Source organism: Puntigrus tetrazona, chromosome 12 (assembly GCF_018831695.1).
Source record: "Puntigrus tetrazona isolate hp1 chromosome 12, ASM1883169v1, whole genome shotgun sequence".
Taxonomy (NCBI): domain Eukaryota; kingdom Metazoa; phylum Chordata; class Actinopteri; order Cypriniformes; family Cyprinidae; genus Puntigrus; species Puntigrus tetrazona.
In genome coordinates this window covers 2,163,184-2,175,493 of record NC_056710.1, presented here as the reverse complement: position 1 = coordinate 2,175,493, position 12,310 = coordinate 2,163,184, and the positions used below count along the sequence as shown (strand labels likewise).

The window sequence follows — 12,310 nt, the reverse complement described above, 5'->3', positions numbered from 1 at the left end:
TGATTGTGCAATCAGTTACCTGAAAATATTAACACCGTAACCCAGACGATCCTTGACCGATGAGTACGAAACGAACAACATCCTCAACATCCATTCCGACGCTGAAGAGTGACGCAACGGAGACGAGAAACACCGAAATGAATGAGTGGTTCTGTAGCACTTGGACCAGATTATTGCTTATAGCTCCGAATGCGATATTCCCACGCTCGTGTCCAGGCTCCTGTAGAAATGATCCGCCGCCGTTTTTGTTTAATAGGTTGCTACAAATTGTCCAGAGATGACATCATGGCTGGGCTTCGTACTAATTGCAATAAGGCAAAACAAGTGCTGCAAGCTGGTTATCAGTGTATGGAAACAGAATGCATAACTAATTGCATCGAGGCCCCTCGGCTTCCTCTATGCCCTAAATCTGCGCTGAACCTGCATAACCACAAATAATCAACAACGATGGCGCTGAGCAACAGATACTGCACAAAAACCTCACACACACACACACACGCACGCACGCACGCACGCGAGCGCACACGTAGTTCACAGTGTCTGTGTAGGAAATAGTTTTCGATTCAAAGTGGGATCTTGCAAGAGGCAAATTCACCTGCTGATAAAAGGTCTGATAACACGGCGTTTCAGAATCTGCGATATCCCTTTTCGCTCGTACTTCACGACGAAAACAAAAAAACAAAAAACGCATTAGAAATGTTCAAAAAAAGGCACGCGTACTTTGAAAAGAGTCGTTTCTTTCTTTGTACATCCAGTCGCTACTGAGAAGTCGTGAACCGGACGGCCGCGCGAACCGTCGCTTACGCCGCTGTGAATGTGCTTCCTCTGCGTGCTTCGCTGACACGCGGCGGCGATCCGAGCCTCCCTTTGGTGCGTGTTTGGAGTGGTCACAGCTTCTCCCCGTCCAGCAGCTCCTGCAGCTCCTGCTGGATGTCCTCAGGAAGCTCCAGGCCGGGCAGGTCTTCCAGAGGGATCTCCTGAGTGGGCATCTCCAGCGGAGGGAGCTGTGGGATGGGAATGTCCTTGGCCTTGCGCTCCTCGGCCGTCTGCGGAAGCACCCACAGCTCCGACCGCTCCACGAAGTCGGCATCGGCGTAGGGTTCCTTCTTCAGCCGAGCGTTCTCCGCCCGCAGCTGCTCGTTCTCTCGTTTCAGCTGCTCGTTTTCGGACACCAGTCGGTCCACCAGCTTGCGCAGGTCGTCGATGGTGGTCTGCTGCTCTTCTAGACGGGTTTTGTCATCTTTCTGGGCTTTGCTGCCAGAGCAGGGCTCTGGGACGGTGCCTTTGTTCTTCAGGAGGTACAGCCAAGTGTCGTACTCTCGTTCGGAGGGTTGGGAGACGTCTGTGGCGGCTCCGGCCGACTGGAGGTGGCGGCGTGGCGTCTGGTCTGAGGCGGCGACGTGCTGGAGCGTTCTGGGCTTGTCCTCTCGCTTTGCTCGCTTCCGTTGCTCCTCGATCAGCCTCTGCTGCTTGATGTGACTGTCCCTCTGAAGCTCCAGAGACAAGCGAGCCTAACAGGAAAGAAATGTCTCACGGTCAGTTTTATTCACGAGAAAAACAATAATAAAGGAAATGCAGGACCATCTAGATGTACCTGTTCACAGTCTGTGAGCTTCATGGCGTCCTTGAGAAGTTCTGTGGAGACATTACAAGATTTTTTAAGCGCACACTTTAGCCGACGAAAAACCTACGCGCAAGACAACCGTTTCCCGTGAGGACGCGTTCAACATTTACAAACTAGTCTATGAAACCTTCTGCTACACAACTACTGAATATTTTAAAAATAAAAATAATACAAATAAATTCATGTTTACCTTTTATTTGTTAAGCCTCCATACAAACAAGAAACGTGAAATTACTATCAAATACACATAAGCTTTTCGGGTACATCTTATTAACATTATTATCATTACCTTTAAACTATAGATTGAAACAAAAGTGCTTCAGCGGGGATAAAGAATATGAAAAGTGCTCAGAGCTGCTGTATAAAGTCTCATCCACCATTTTTAGAGATAAAATGCAGCACAGAAAGCGCTTTAAAATATAGGGCATCAATACTTTACTTTTAACTAGATATTTTAATAATTAAAAACATTTTTTTAATTAAATAAATATGAATTAATTGTCCAAGCAATAATATATATATATATATATATATATATATATATATATATATATATATATATATATTTTTTTTTTTTTTTTTTTTTTTACAGCTGGCAATCATGTGAGTGACTACATCGCCAGGTTTTCAGGATCACAGAACTGAACAAATAAATCCCAATCTGCACCGTAAGCATTATCGCCGCGGCGTGGTGTAAATTTATCTTCACCGACGGCCCCATGAGAAACAATTAGCGTCCAAATAAAACAGAGCTCACAACCAAAACTAACCTGCAGCTTTTCTATGGCAGGAGATGGCATCTTCAAATTTCCCAGCAGCCAGCAAGCGGTCTGCTTTCCTGCACTGTTGATGGGCCTGAAGGAGAGTTCATTAACACAGGGCAGACATTCAGAGACAGCTCATTCCTCTCATCAGCTCGAAACCTACATGAGATTCTACAGAAAAGCTGGCCTAATCCTTTCAGTCTCAACAGAAGAGTGTATAAACTCTTACAATCTGCTTCAGTTTCTGCAGTAGTTCATCTAGCAGTCCAAGGAGACCATCAGGAACTCAAGTCTCGTACTCGACACGCCACTGTTAACCTCATTTCTCTCAAGGACTAAACGTGAGCTCGGATTTTAATCATACACCCAGTCAATCATCAAAATATTTATCCCGGAGCACGCTACAAACCTCACCATCAAAATACGAATGTTTTTACATTAATAACCTCAACTCGTTTTTTGCTTCCGTTGACCTTTAAGTGCACTTAATTGCATATTTCAAATAACAAAAGTACATTTAAAAATATCATTATTTATTAATGATAATAATAAATTAATTCGTTACATTACTTTTTTTTTTTTTTTTTTGATGTGACTAACAGGCATTTAAGGTACTTTAGCTGTGATTTGATATTACTTTTCAAATATTTTAAATGCACTATATTACATTGCAAATACAAAAACACGATTCAACAAAAATGATACATTACATCAGCTTCCCATAAACACAGTACATTAAATAATAAACACAGCCAATTGAATGGAACAGGTGTCTGTAACGTTACATTTAGATTGTACTTAAATACAGGCTACTATTTTTGCTTCACCAAGAGAATATGTTCTTATGAAGAATAATTTAGTATATATTAAATATAATTACTTTCAATTCATTTCAGCCCCTGACATTATACTGACAAATATACCAACAATATTGCTACCAAAGGGAGAAAAACAATTATCCAAAGAATAAAAATGATGTTCTATTATGATTTGCTACTTTGTTCTTAAGCAGATGATATAAACAGCGGCATAAAAAATAAAATATAAACATGCATTTGCAATGCTACATTTTATGAAGCTAAAAAGCGGGATGCGATGTTGTGCAAAAGAGAAGAATCGAGTGATCTTTGGACCCCACTGTCACTGAAATCTATGAAGACATATTAAACTGATCCTTCTGCTCTCCCCGAACAGTAACTTACTGTAATCGGTCATGAGACTCCAGGAAATAATTAATCACACATTTCGAGTCACAAGTCAGTGTGTGCGTTTCTTTAAAGGTGATCAGTTTCCAGCAGTAAACACACACACACAAGGAGACTAGCTAAACCCGACTGCCCTTAGATTAAAAAAAGAGCTTGGGTTTATAGTAAGTCTTCGCATGGCGGTTAAATGAATTTAAGATCCGGATAGCCCCTTCGCGGCTTGGTTTTAATTTGTTTAGATGTGAAGTGCGGCTAGGATAACAGACGCTAGCATGCTAATGCGGCTTGTAAACAGACACTTACGAAATTGAGAGGACTGTCAAGCACCTCCATTCCTTCATCAACCACAGCCTCAACTGCACGAGAGACTCATTGGCACATTATTGTCTTTATTCCGGCACCAGACACTCTGGTTTCACCGGCTGCTGATCCACTGCTACAACAGACGAGCCAAAAAAACAACAACTTCCCCTCCGCGACGTCACCGCCGCGTCACCGCACGGCGACGCGCGCGACGTGACGCGGCTTGTATTTTTTGGGTCGTTTCTACTCAGTAGATCACGCCTGATCATATCGCGTTCGTAATAAGAGACGTGTTTTATCCTCGAAGGTGTCTCTCTATGTTCTGAAGCTATGTTCAGAATCTGCCCTGGAATGCGGTGATGTTGCCTCACCACTAGATGGCGCTTTTGTCCAACAAATTCAATTATCATCAAAAACATTTTTTACCGTGTTTCTTGGACCTGGTAGCCCTCCACAGTAGTGCAAAGGATTATTATTTTATATTTTATTATTTTTTATGACATTAACCATATTTTTTTAATTTCCCAAATGACGTGTAATTGTAGGCTAACGCAATAAAAACAAAGCAACGCAGATAAAAGTGTTTTTCTTGTTCTTTCAATACATCTTTGTCCCTGTTAACTGGGCCATATTATTATTTTAGTGTAAATATTAATATTATTTAATACTAGCTACAGATGACTATAGATAGGCTTTGTATGTGGCTCTTATGTGCTCACCATATGGCCCCATTTGTTATTGTTTGTTGTAAATGTTTGCTATTGCATTAAAAAAAAAAGGACTGAAAAGAGATTGCTAATACATTTCACAAATAATTACACCGCGAGTAACGCGTTGAATTAAATATGAACTTTGTGGTTTGTTTTTATACTGTATAGACGTATTTACCTGGTCATTACTAAAACGTAAAACCACAATGTAAAAATGTGCATATAAACATTAAGTGCAGTGTCAGTAAGAACTATAATATAAAATGGGTCTCGATATAACATTTAAGCGGGTATTTGATATCCCTGGATGTTTGTTATGTGTCCCTCAGACACTTTGGTCGGTGTAACAAATTGAAAAGCATACACATCATACACATTAACTGTGTAACATGCTGTGTGTTTTCCTGTCCAGCAGTTGGAGATTCCTCGCGAAGCATAATATTTTGTCCGTTCAAAGAGTGCACTTATTAATCGATGACGACATCAGCTCAAGTACTTTGTTTTTGTTGTCAAGTGCCACTTGCTTTATCCAAATGCTCTTCAATTACTACTAATAGAGAACAGAGCTGGATCAGATACAGCCTCGTGAATCACAGCCTAAACACTGCCCTGCCATACTCTCACAGCACTCAGGGCCATATAAGGCCGGGCAATGCACAGAAAACCTTTGATCAGCCTTTTGCTGCATTCGATTGACTGATTTTTTTTATTTTACATTCTATGATATTACTTTTCATTTATGTTTCTCAGAAGTTACTCCATCAAAGCCCACGTGACCTCATCTGCTTTTAAGTCGAGGCTACATTTTTTTATTTAGCACTTTGTTCAAAGCGGCGTCACGGTAATAAACAGTGCCGGTGTTGCCAGATTTGTTATTAAATTGCTACAGTTATTAAACAACTTGTGCAGCGGCTCTATACAGGAGACAATAGTGTCATTATTCGGTTCGGTTTAGTTCAGTGTTGATTCATAGTGGTTCACCAAAAAAATTTTCACCAAAAAAGACACAAATCGGTGAGCGAATGAATGTTGAAAGCATACTGTGGCTCAGATTATTTGTTCAGGCAAAATAAAAATGTTAGCGTAGTTAAAGACGCTGTTGAGGTCTCCTCAGAAACTCTACAGGAGACGTGAAGCTACTAAGCAGATTCGTTTAATCTCATCGCTGTATAAGAGAAACATATTAAAGTGATTTCGACGGACATTTTATGCTTCCAACAAAATATGAAAGACACGTATATTTCGAATGCAATGTTTGTGATTCACAAGCCGGTGATGTTGATTATAAGCGTGAATAACCCATATTTAGCAGGGACACTGCAAATCTCTCTGTGTTTTGTGTACTGTATCAGAATGCAGTCGCTGGAACACCGTGGGTGTCCATCGAGACAACGGACAAATGTGAATCGAGTCATAACTCATTGAAAAAAAATCTGTCCGTTCATGTACAGCAGGCCACTGGAACAGACCTCCCTTTGTTTTCGGCCTCTGAGGTGCAAAGTTAGCCTGCTTTTCTCCTTCAAAGCGATCCTAACTGCCGCGTATGTGTGGGATTGATTGTGAACCTGTTTCACATGCTGCTAACTTGACATTTGTGTGACCGATCCTTTATTTAGTACGTGAATGATGTCTTCTGAGCTGGATATTAGTTCTGTTTCATGTTCAGATGAGCATGCTGCTCTTATTTCTAAACATATTTTAGGATTTTTTCTTAATGCACATCTTTTCAGTTCACTTCAATTCAAGTCTTTTTGAATAACACTTTTCACAATCCGTTGCAAAACAGCTTTACAGGAAATATTACGTTATAGTTGACGTGGCAGAAACGTACAGTAAAAATCACGCAGTTAGTAAATTTAGGAGCTAAACCATTAAGGGCCTTGTAAGAAAGTGGTGATGTATTGTAACTGATACGGAGCTTCAGAGATAGTAGTAAATATGATGTGGTAAATATGATTTTCAAAAGACAAATACATTTAAAACCCACATTTTTAACTGTAGAGTAAATGCAATTCATCTAAATTTAATAGGCGAAAATGATTGATCATCCAATCTTTTACGTTGTTATCTTAGATCATTTAAAGGCTTCGTCTGGTCCTGTTGAAATACATAGTTGAGGATCATCAGCATAACAATGGAAACTAAACTAAACTATGTTTTTTAATAATATTACCAATTTGCAACATGCGTATTGAAAATAGCAGAGGGCCTAGGACAAATCCTTGCGGCACTCCGTACTTGGCCGGCATTAATGGAGATGATTGGCCATTTAAATGGACAAAGTAATAGCGACCAGGCAGGACCTAAACCATCTTAAAGCCTGGCCTTGAATACCAGTATAGTTCTGCAATCGGTCTATGAGTATATCACAATCTGTAGTGTCCAACACAGCTCTAAGATCAAGTAAAACTAGCAATGAGAAGAAAAACTGAAAAACGAAAAACTAATTCCATTGAGTTACTTAAGCGCTGCTGTCTGTCTGCTGTCCTGTGAGGCCATGGGAGAGTAACACCACTGATGCTGGTAGGTCATATGCGTGTTCGAGGGACGTTAAAATAAAGTCTAAGTAGAAATTAAGCATACAATCTGCATTAATGACTGGCGGGTGACGTAATTGCACCATTACTTATAGTAAGTATAATATCTATAGCGGGGAATAAAGTGATATATATAGAGCATGCTGTACAGTACTGAGTAAGTGGCAAGCTGGTTTGAGATCCATTATGTGTATTGCAGTCCCTGCTCTTCCTGTCGCTCTTCTGCTGTCAGCACGTCACAACAGCTGACAGCTGTGAGAGAGAGCGTGCCCGGTGTCCGCTGGAATCTGCGTGTAGGAGGACGGCCCATCACCTCTTTCACCTGGCTGAAGTCTGGCCTGAAAAGTAATGATGAGCCAGCCAAGCTATAGAAGACCCCCCCGGCTGCTCGGGAGGCAGAATGCCTGCAGCCCACACTCTTCCCGAGTCTGACGGACTGACTGCTGCTCCTCGGCTGCTCTCTTTGTCCTCCGTGCTCTCCTCTGTCCCGCCACGAAGGATTCTGCTTAGAGCGGGCATTCTGTCGATGAGCAGAGGCAGGTTCCTATGCGCTTTTGGAGCTGTTGTATGGGGAATCCCACATAGCCTCCTACACAGAGCGCCCTAAAAGACAGAAAGGGAATGCGAAGGGGGTTTTGAAGGCCGCCCCCTTACACACAATGGGAACCCCACAGTGAGCTAATGTGCCTGACAAATATTCTTACACATGTTAAACCAGCAGACAGCTCTCACCGCTGTCAGGTGTTCAGCTTTCTCACAACTTTCTCAAGTGGTTTAAACTGGATATACAGCGGAATGAAAAACACCAGCGATAAAGCAAAACATTATAGAGGTGGGTAAAAGTGTCAAACTAATATGTATATATCATACATTCTCTCTACATTACAGCACATTAAGACTGTTGGTGTGAATTATACATTAATGCATGTATATTTGCGTAGCAGAAAAGAAATCAAAACACTGCATAAAGACAGCTACAAAATTCTTTTCATTTTGTGTGATTGGATGTAAATTAGATGTGGTTGGATGTTAGAAAATATTCAGAAAAATCGGGTTTAGGCATAAAATTTTGTATAAATCAGGCAAAAGATAAAAGAACAACAAATCCCTCTGCAAGTGCTTTCTGGCTAGGTGCCGGAGAAAACTTAGAACAGGCCTTTAAAGAATGATTCGACCATAAATACAAATACATAAAATCAAATAAAATCATTAAATGCTGAAATACAGGCCATTCAAAATACAAACGGGTTCGTGTCTTCATCAGACCAGATAAATGCAGCATTAAATCACCAGTAGCTCCTCTTCAGTGAATGGTTTGTAAAACAGTTGATAAAAGCATCCACATTATGCAATGCAATATTTCTCCAGATCTGTTCTGATGATGAAAACGAATCATCTCAGACTTGCCAAAGGTAAGAAAATGTTCAACAAATTTTCATTTGACATTTTGTGAAAGGAAAATATCCCAAAATCCCAAAACGTATGATAAAGAAAAGATGTTTTTGAGACGTTCATTGTTCGATCTAAAAAGACAAAAACAATAAATGAAGTGCATCCCCAAAATGAATCTGTTTTTATAATAACACGCCACTGGACAGCTGTGTGAAGCTGAGGAGGTCAGGGGTCACTGGGGTGATGGTTAATAAGGTCTGTTTGGTGCTGACTGACAGACAGTTATGAATGACCTGACACAACTCCTTTCAACCATATTATTAGTATTTTTTTTAAAAGAAGAGCAATAATTAATGAACTATTGAAGCATGAGCCACAATACAGCATGGCCTGTTTTATTGATTTTATTAGATAATGAAAGCTATTAAGGACCCACATCATCGTCATAACATTATGTTATTATATTAAATATCACATTAGAAGTTAACCGTCAAATTCATGAAACAACAATCACCACGATCTCCTCTTAATGTCAACGTTAGCGACCGAATGTCCACGTCAGTGCCTTTCTGTTTCCGCAAAATACATTTTCTTTCCAAACAAGGTCGTAAAAACTACAACATCTAAACAATGGAAACATCGAGCGCTCTCATTGGCCGGCCTAACTGACTTGTGAGTTATTTGGCAATATGAGATAATCAACCAAGATGAATCATTCAGTTCTCCTCTGGGTCGCCGAGTCTGAAATTTGACAAATTGCGATTTTCACAAACGTCAACCCACCGAATTAATAATGTCATTATATTTAAAGCCTGTCGGTCTAAGTTATCATTCTTCCTTTTTGTCAATCTCCCTGTACTTAATATCACTTATAAGGTTAATGACTCCATAAACAGCTTTTTCATATCGCGCTTGAAAAAGATTCATTCACGGAGCTGTTGGTATTATTGCAGTCATAACTCTACCGGCTGTTGCGGTGATAATGAAATATTAAAAATATGAATATGAAAATTTTTCCTTGGGAATAAATCTCGTTGACTGAATAGATAGATGTGTTTCGTTCAAGCCGCATCTAAGCGTGAGGAAGAGCCTTCACTTTTACTCTCGCGTTGAGGATATCCTGTGCTTTATTGAGCTTTGCATGCGGTGTGTGTTTGCTAGAGCAACCTTTCTTCTTTTCATATCTGTGATAATCATCATGTTTACAGTAAGGTATCACTGTTTCTTACTTTGTGTTTTGGTCCTACGTAGTAGTAGTGTGGGACGTATCTAACGCTGAGATATGTTTCCTGACACGGTTGACCTGATTTCAAGAATCATGTCCATTTGTGCATCCGTGAGAGCAGTACAGTTGCAATCAGATGAAATAACAGGCATTAGAAACTTTGTTGTGGTTCACACAGTGCAGGATGAAGCGAAGCAGGCCAGATAAGGAGCCAGAGAGAGAGAGAGACAAACAGACAGAGTTGCTGGTCGAGTGGGAGACAGGAGGAAATCCCCACACTAGCCGGCCTCCCACGGTCACTGCTGAGAAGTCTGCCAGTGGACCTCAGCAAGCACAACTGATGGGATTTTCCTGATGCTGCAATAGATTACTGAATAAAATCTGCACGGCACACCATCGTTTGATTTTTAGTCATGCATGCTAATATTACATATGCGTATCTTGATAATTAGCATGAGAAATACCAGATACATATTTCAAATACAGTAAAACATATATCGCTACAGTTTAGAATAATTTAAATATATTTCAAAGCTGAATTGTTAACAGACGTCAGTCTTCAGAAATCAATATGCTGATTTGTTGTGGTGATTTTTTTTTTCATCAGTGCTGAAAACAGTGTTTGGTGCTTAGTCTAAATCTAATCTGAATGTGACACTGAATACTGGAATAATCGTGGCTGAACATTCAGCATCCCCTTCACAGGAATATATTATATCTGATCCTGGACCCCAAACCAGTCATATAGGGTCGGTTTTTCTAAATTGATGTTTATACACCATCTAGGACAATGTTTGGCCGAGATATAACTATTTGAAAATATTGAATTGCATAATTAACAAGTTTATATCTAATTCTGTTATTGCAATACTGAGAAAAAGTCACAAGTATGAGAACAAATAACTCGTTAAACCTAAGTGACAATAATTACAAGTATCTTTTATATGGTTACAAAAAAATGCCTTGAAGAAGGAAAATACCAATTCAGGGCCCAAACAGCACTTTTTATATGGAAAAGTATATAGTTTGAGTAAACTGTGTTCTCATGCTGGTCATGTAATGTTTTTTTGCTTTTGTGGACACACACATAAACTTTAAAATGCTCTTTTGAAATAAAAGCAGGCCCTTGAGAATCTGCCAGTGGGACAGACACTGATATTGCATGTTTAAACAGGTAATTTTTGGGTGAACTATTCCTTTAAGACCGATTTTGTGGTCCAGTGTCACCTATTGTAGAATATATTAAAGTAAAAACCTGTTAACATTGTAAATTTCTCAAAAAAAAAAAAATTCTAAATGTATGCACTTATATAATATGCTGATATGTCATATGTGTGACATGCAACACTTTAGAAACAAGTGTTTCTAAAACTAAATATTTCTTGCATAAAAATATTATTCGTGCATTAGATTAAAACTGCGCTAAGACAACTGGATGTGTAGTTGTTAGGGAGATCTGAATGGTTTCTAGGGTGTTGCTAGGTGGTCGTTGCAGTGCACAGCATGGTTGTTAGGACATTGCTCGTTGGAACCATTCTACAGGAATTGTTTTCTTTGTTTGTGTAAAGTAAAAGTAACACAAAATAGACCAAATTGGGTTCTTCTATGGCATCGTGAAGAGTTTGCAACTCTGCTCAACAAGTCACAAGCTCGCTCACATCTGCGTTGAGAATGAAGGGATCGTTGTGAGCAATAGTAATAGTGATACTGGCCTCAGCAAACCCCGAAAATACTAGCTATAAATGAAAAAAGTTCCAGTTCATGTTCATTGGCATGTTTGCCCCGCAAGTGCATTAGCACGCCATTCCCATAAACATGCGAGCAAAGCCGTGACCTTTGACTCGGCCGCTCGACTGCTGTCATCCGATTCACCGGTGACACGGGATGCGGCGTCGGTCCCGCTCAGAAAGGCTGCGCGCAAGTTCACTTTTAATAAGCTGCGCGATTACCCTTTCCTGAGAATCCTGCATACATAAACACCTTGTATGATTTTATTAGCTGCCTCATAACGATGCTTGTGAGCTCGCGTTTCGTTTGAATAGAATTGATAGGAAACAATATCTGCCCTAAAGTACATCTAATGATGTTAGACTTGAGTGGGAGGAACTAGGGGGAAATTTAGCCACAGAAGCCTTTCATTTAGCTGTACAAGAGTGGGAGGCGAAGACATTACCAGGTCCAATCTAAAAAAAGAGAAGAGTTGCTAATGTTTGTACATCAGAGTAGGAGTAAATTAGTCAACTCTGGTCCCTGGCTGCTAATATCGGTTAAATTGAATGGCGATCAGTTGTTTAGGTTAAAAACAAGCCCTGCTCAGCAGCGAGGTATGTTTTGTCGCAGAAGTTTACTGGGAAATGCTAACCGACAGAGATTCCTGTAAACTTTTAGTGGTCTTGCAGGATTTAAAACAAATCAGTAATATTCAAAAGCAGTTATTGAATTGCAGTTTATCAATTTAGCATTATTCTCTTCACGGGTTGTTTTCCATGACCTAGATTAGTCTAGTCTAGTCTAATCTAATCTAATCTAATCTAATCTAATCTCTCTATC

The 12,310-nt window shown here is 40.0% G+C and overlaps 1 protein-coding gene across 1 annotated transcript in view; it reads right to left on the bottom strand.

Moving 5' to 3' along the window:
- Positions 1-4,125, bottom strand: part of nrbf2b (nuclear receptor binding factor 2b) — a 4,541-nt gene extending 416 nt beyond the window's left edge. The window contains exons 1-4 of the mRNA XM_043253960.1: positions 3,897-4,125; positions 2,395-2,479; positions 1,595-1,635; positions 1-1,511 (exon numbers count right to left, since the gene is read on the bottom strand). The exon at positions 1-1,511 is cut by the window's left edge and continues 416 nt beyond it. Of these exons, the coding sequence (XP_043109895.1) occupies positions 888-1,511; positions 1,595-1,635; positions 2,395-2,479; positions 3,897-3,926 (780 nt within the window). The 5' untranslated portion in view covers positions 3,927-4,125 and the 3' untranslated portion in view covers positions 1-887. The remainder of the gene's footprint in view (positions 1,512-1,594; positions 1,636-2,394; positions 2,480-3,896) is intronic.
- Positions 4,126-12,310: the final 8,185 nt, after the last annotated feature.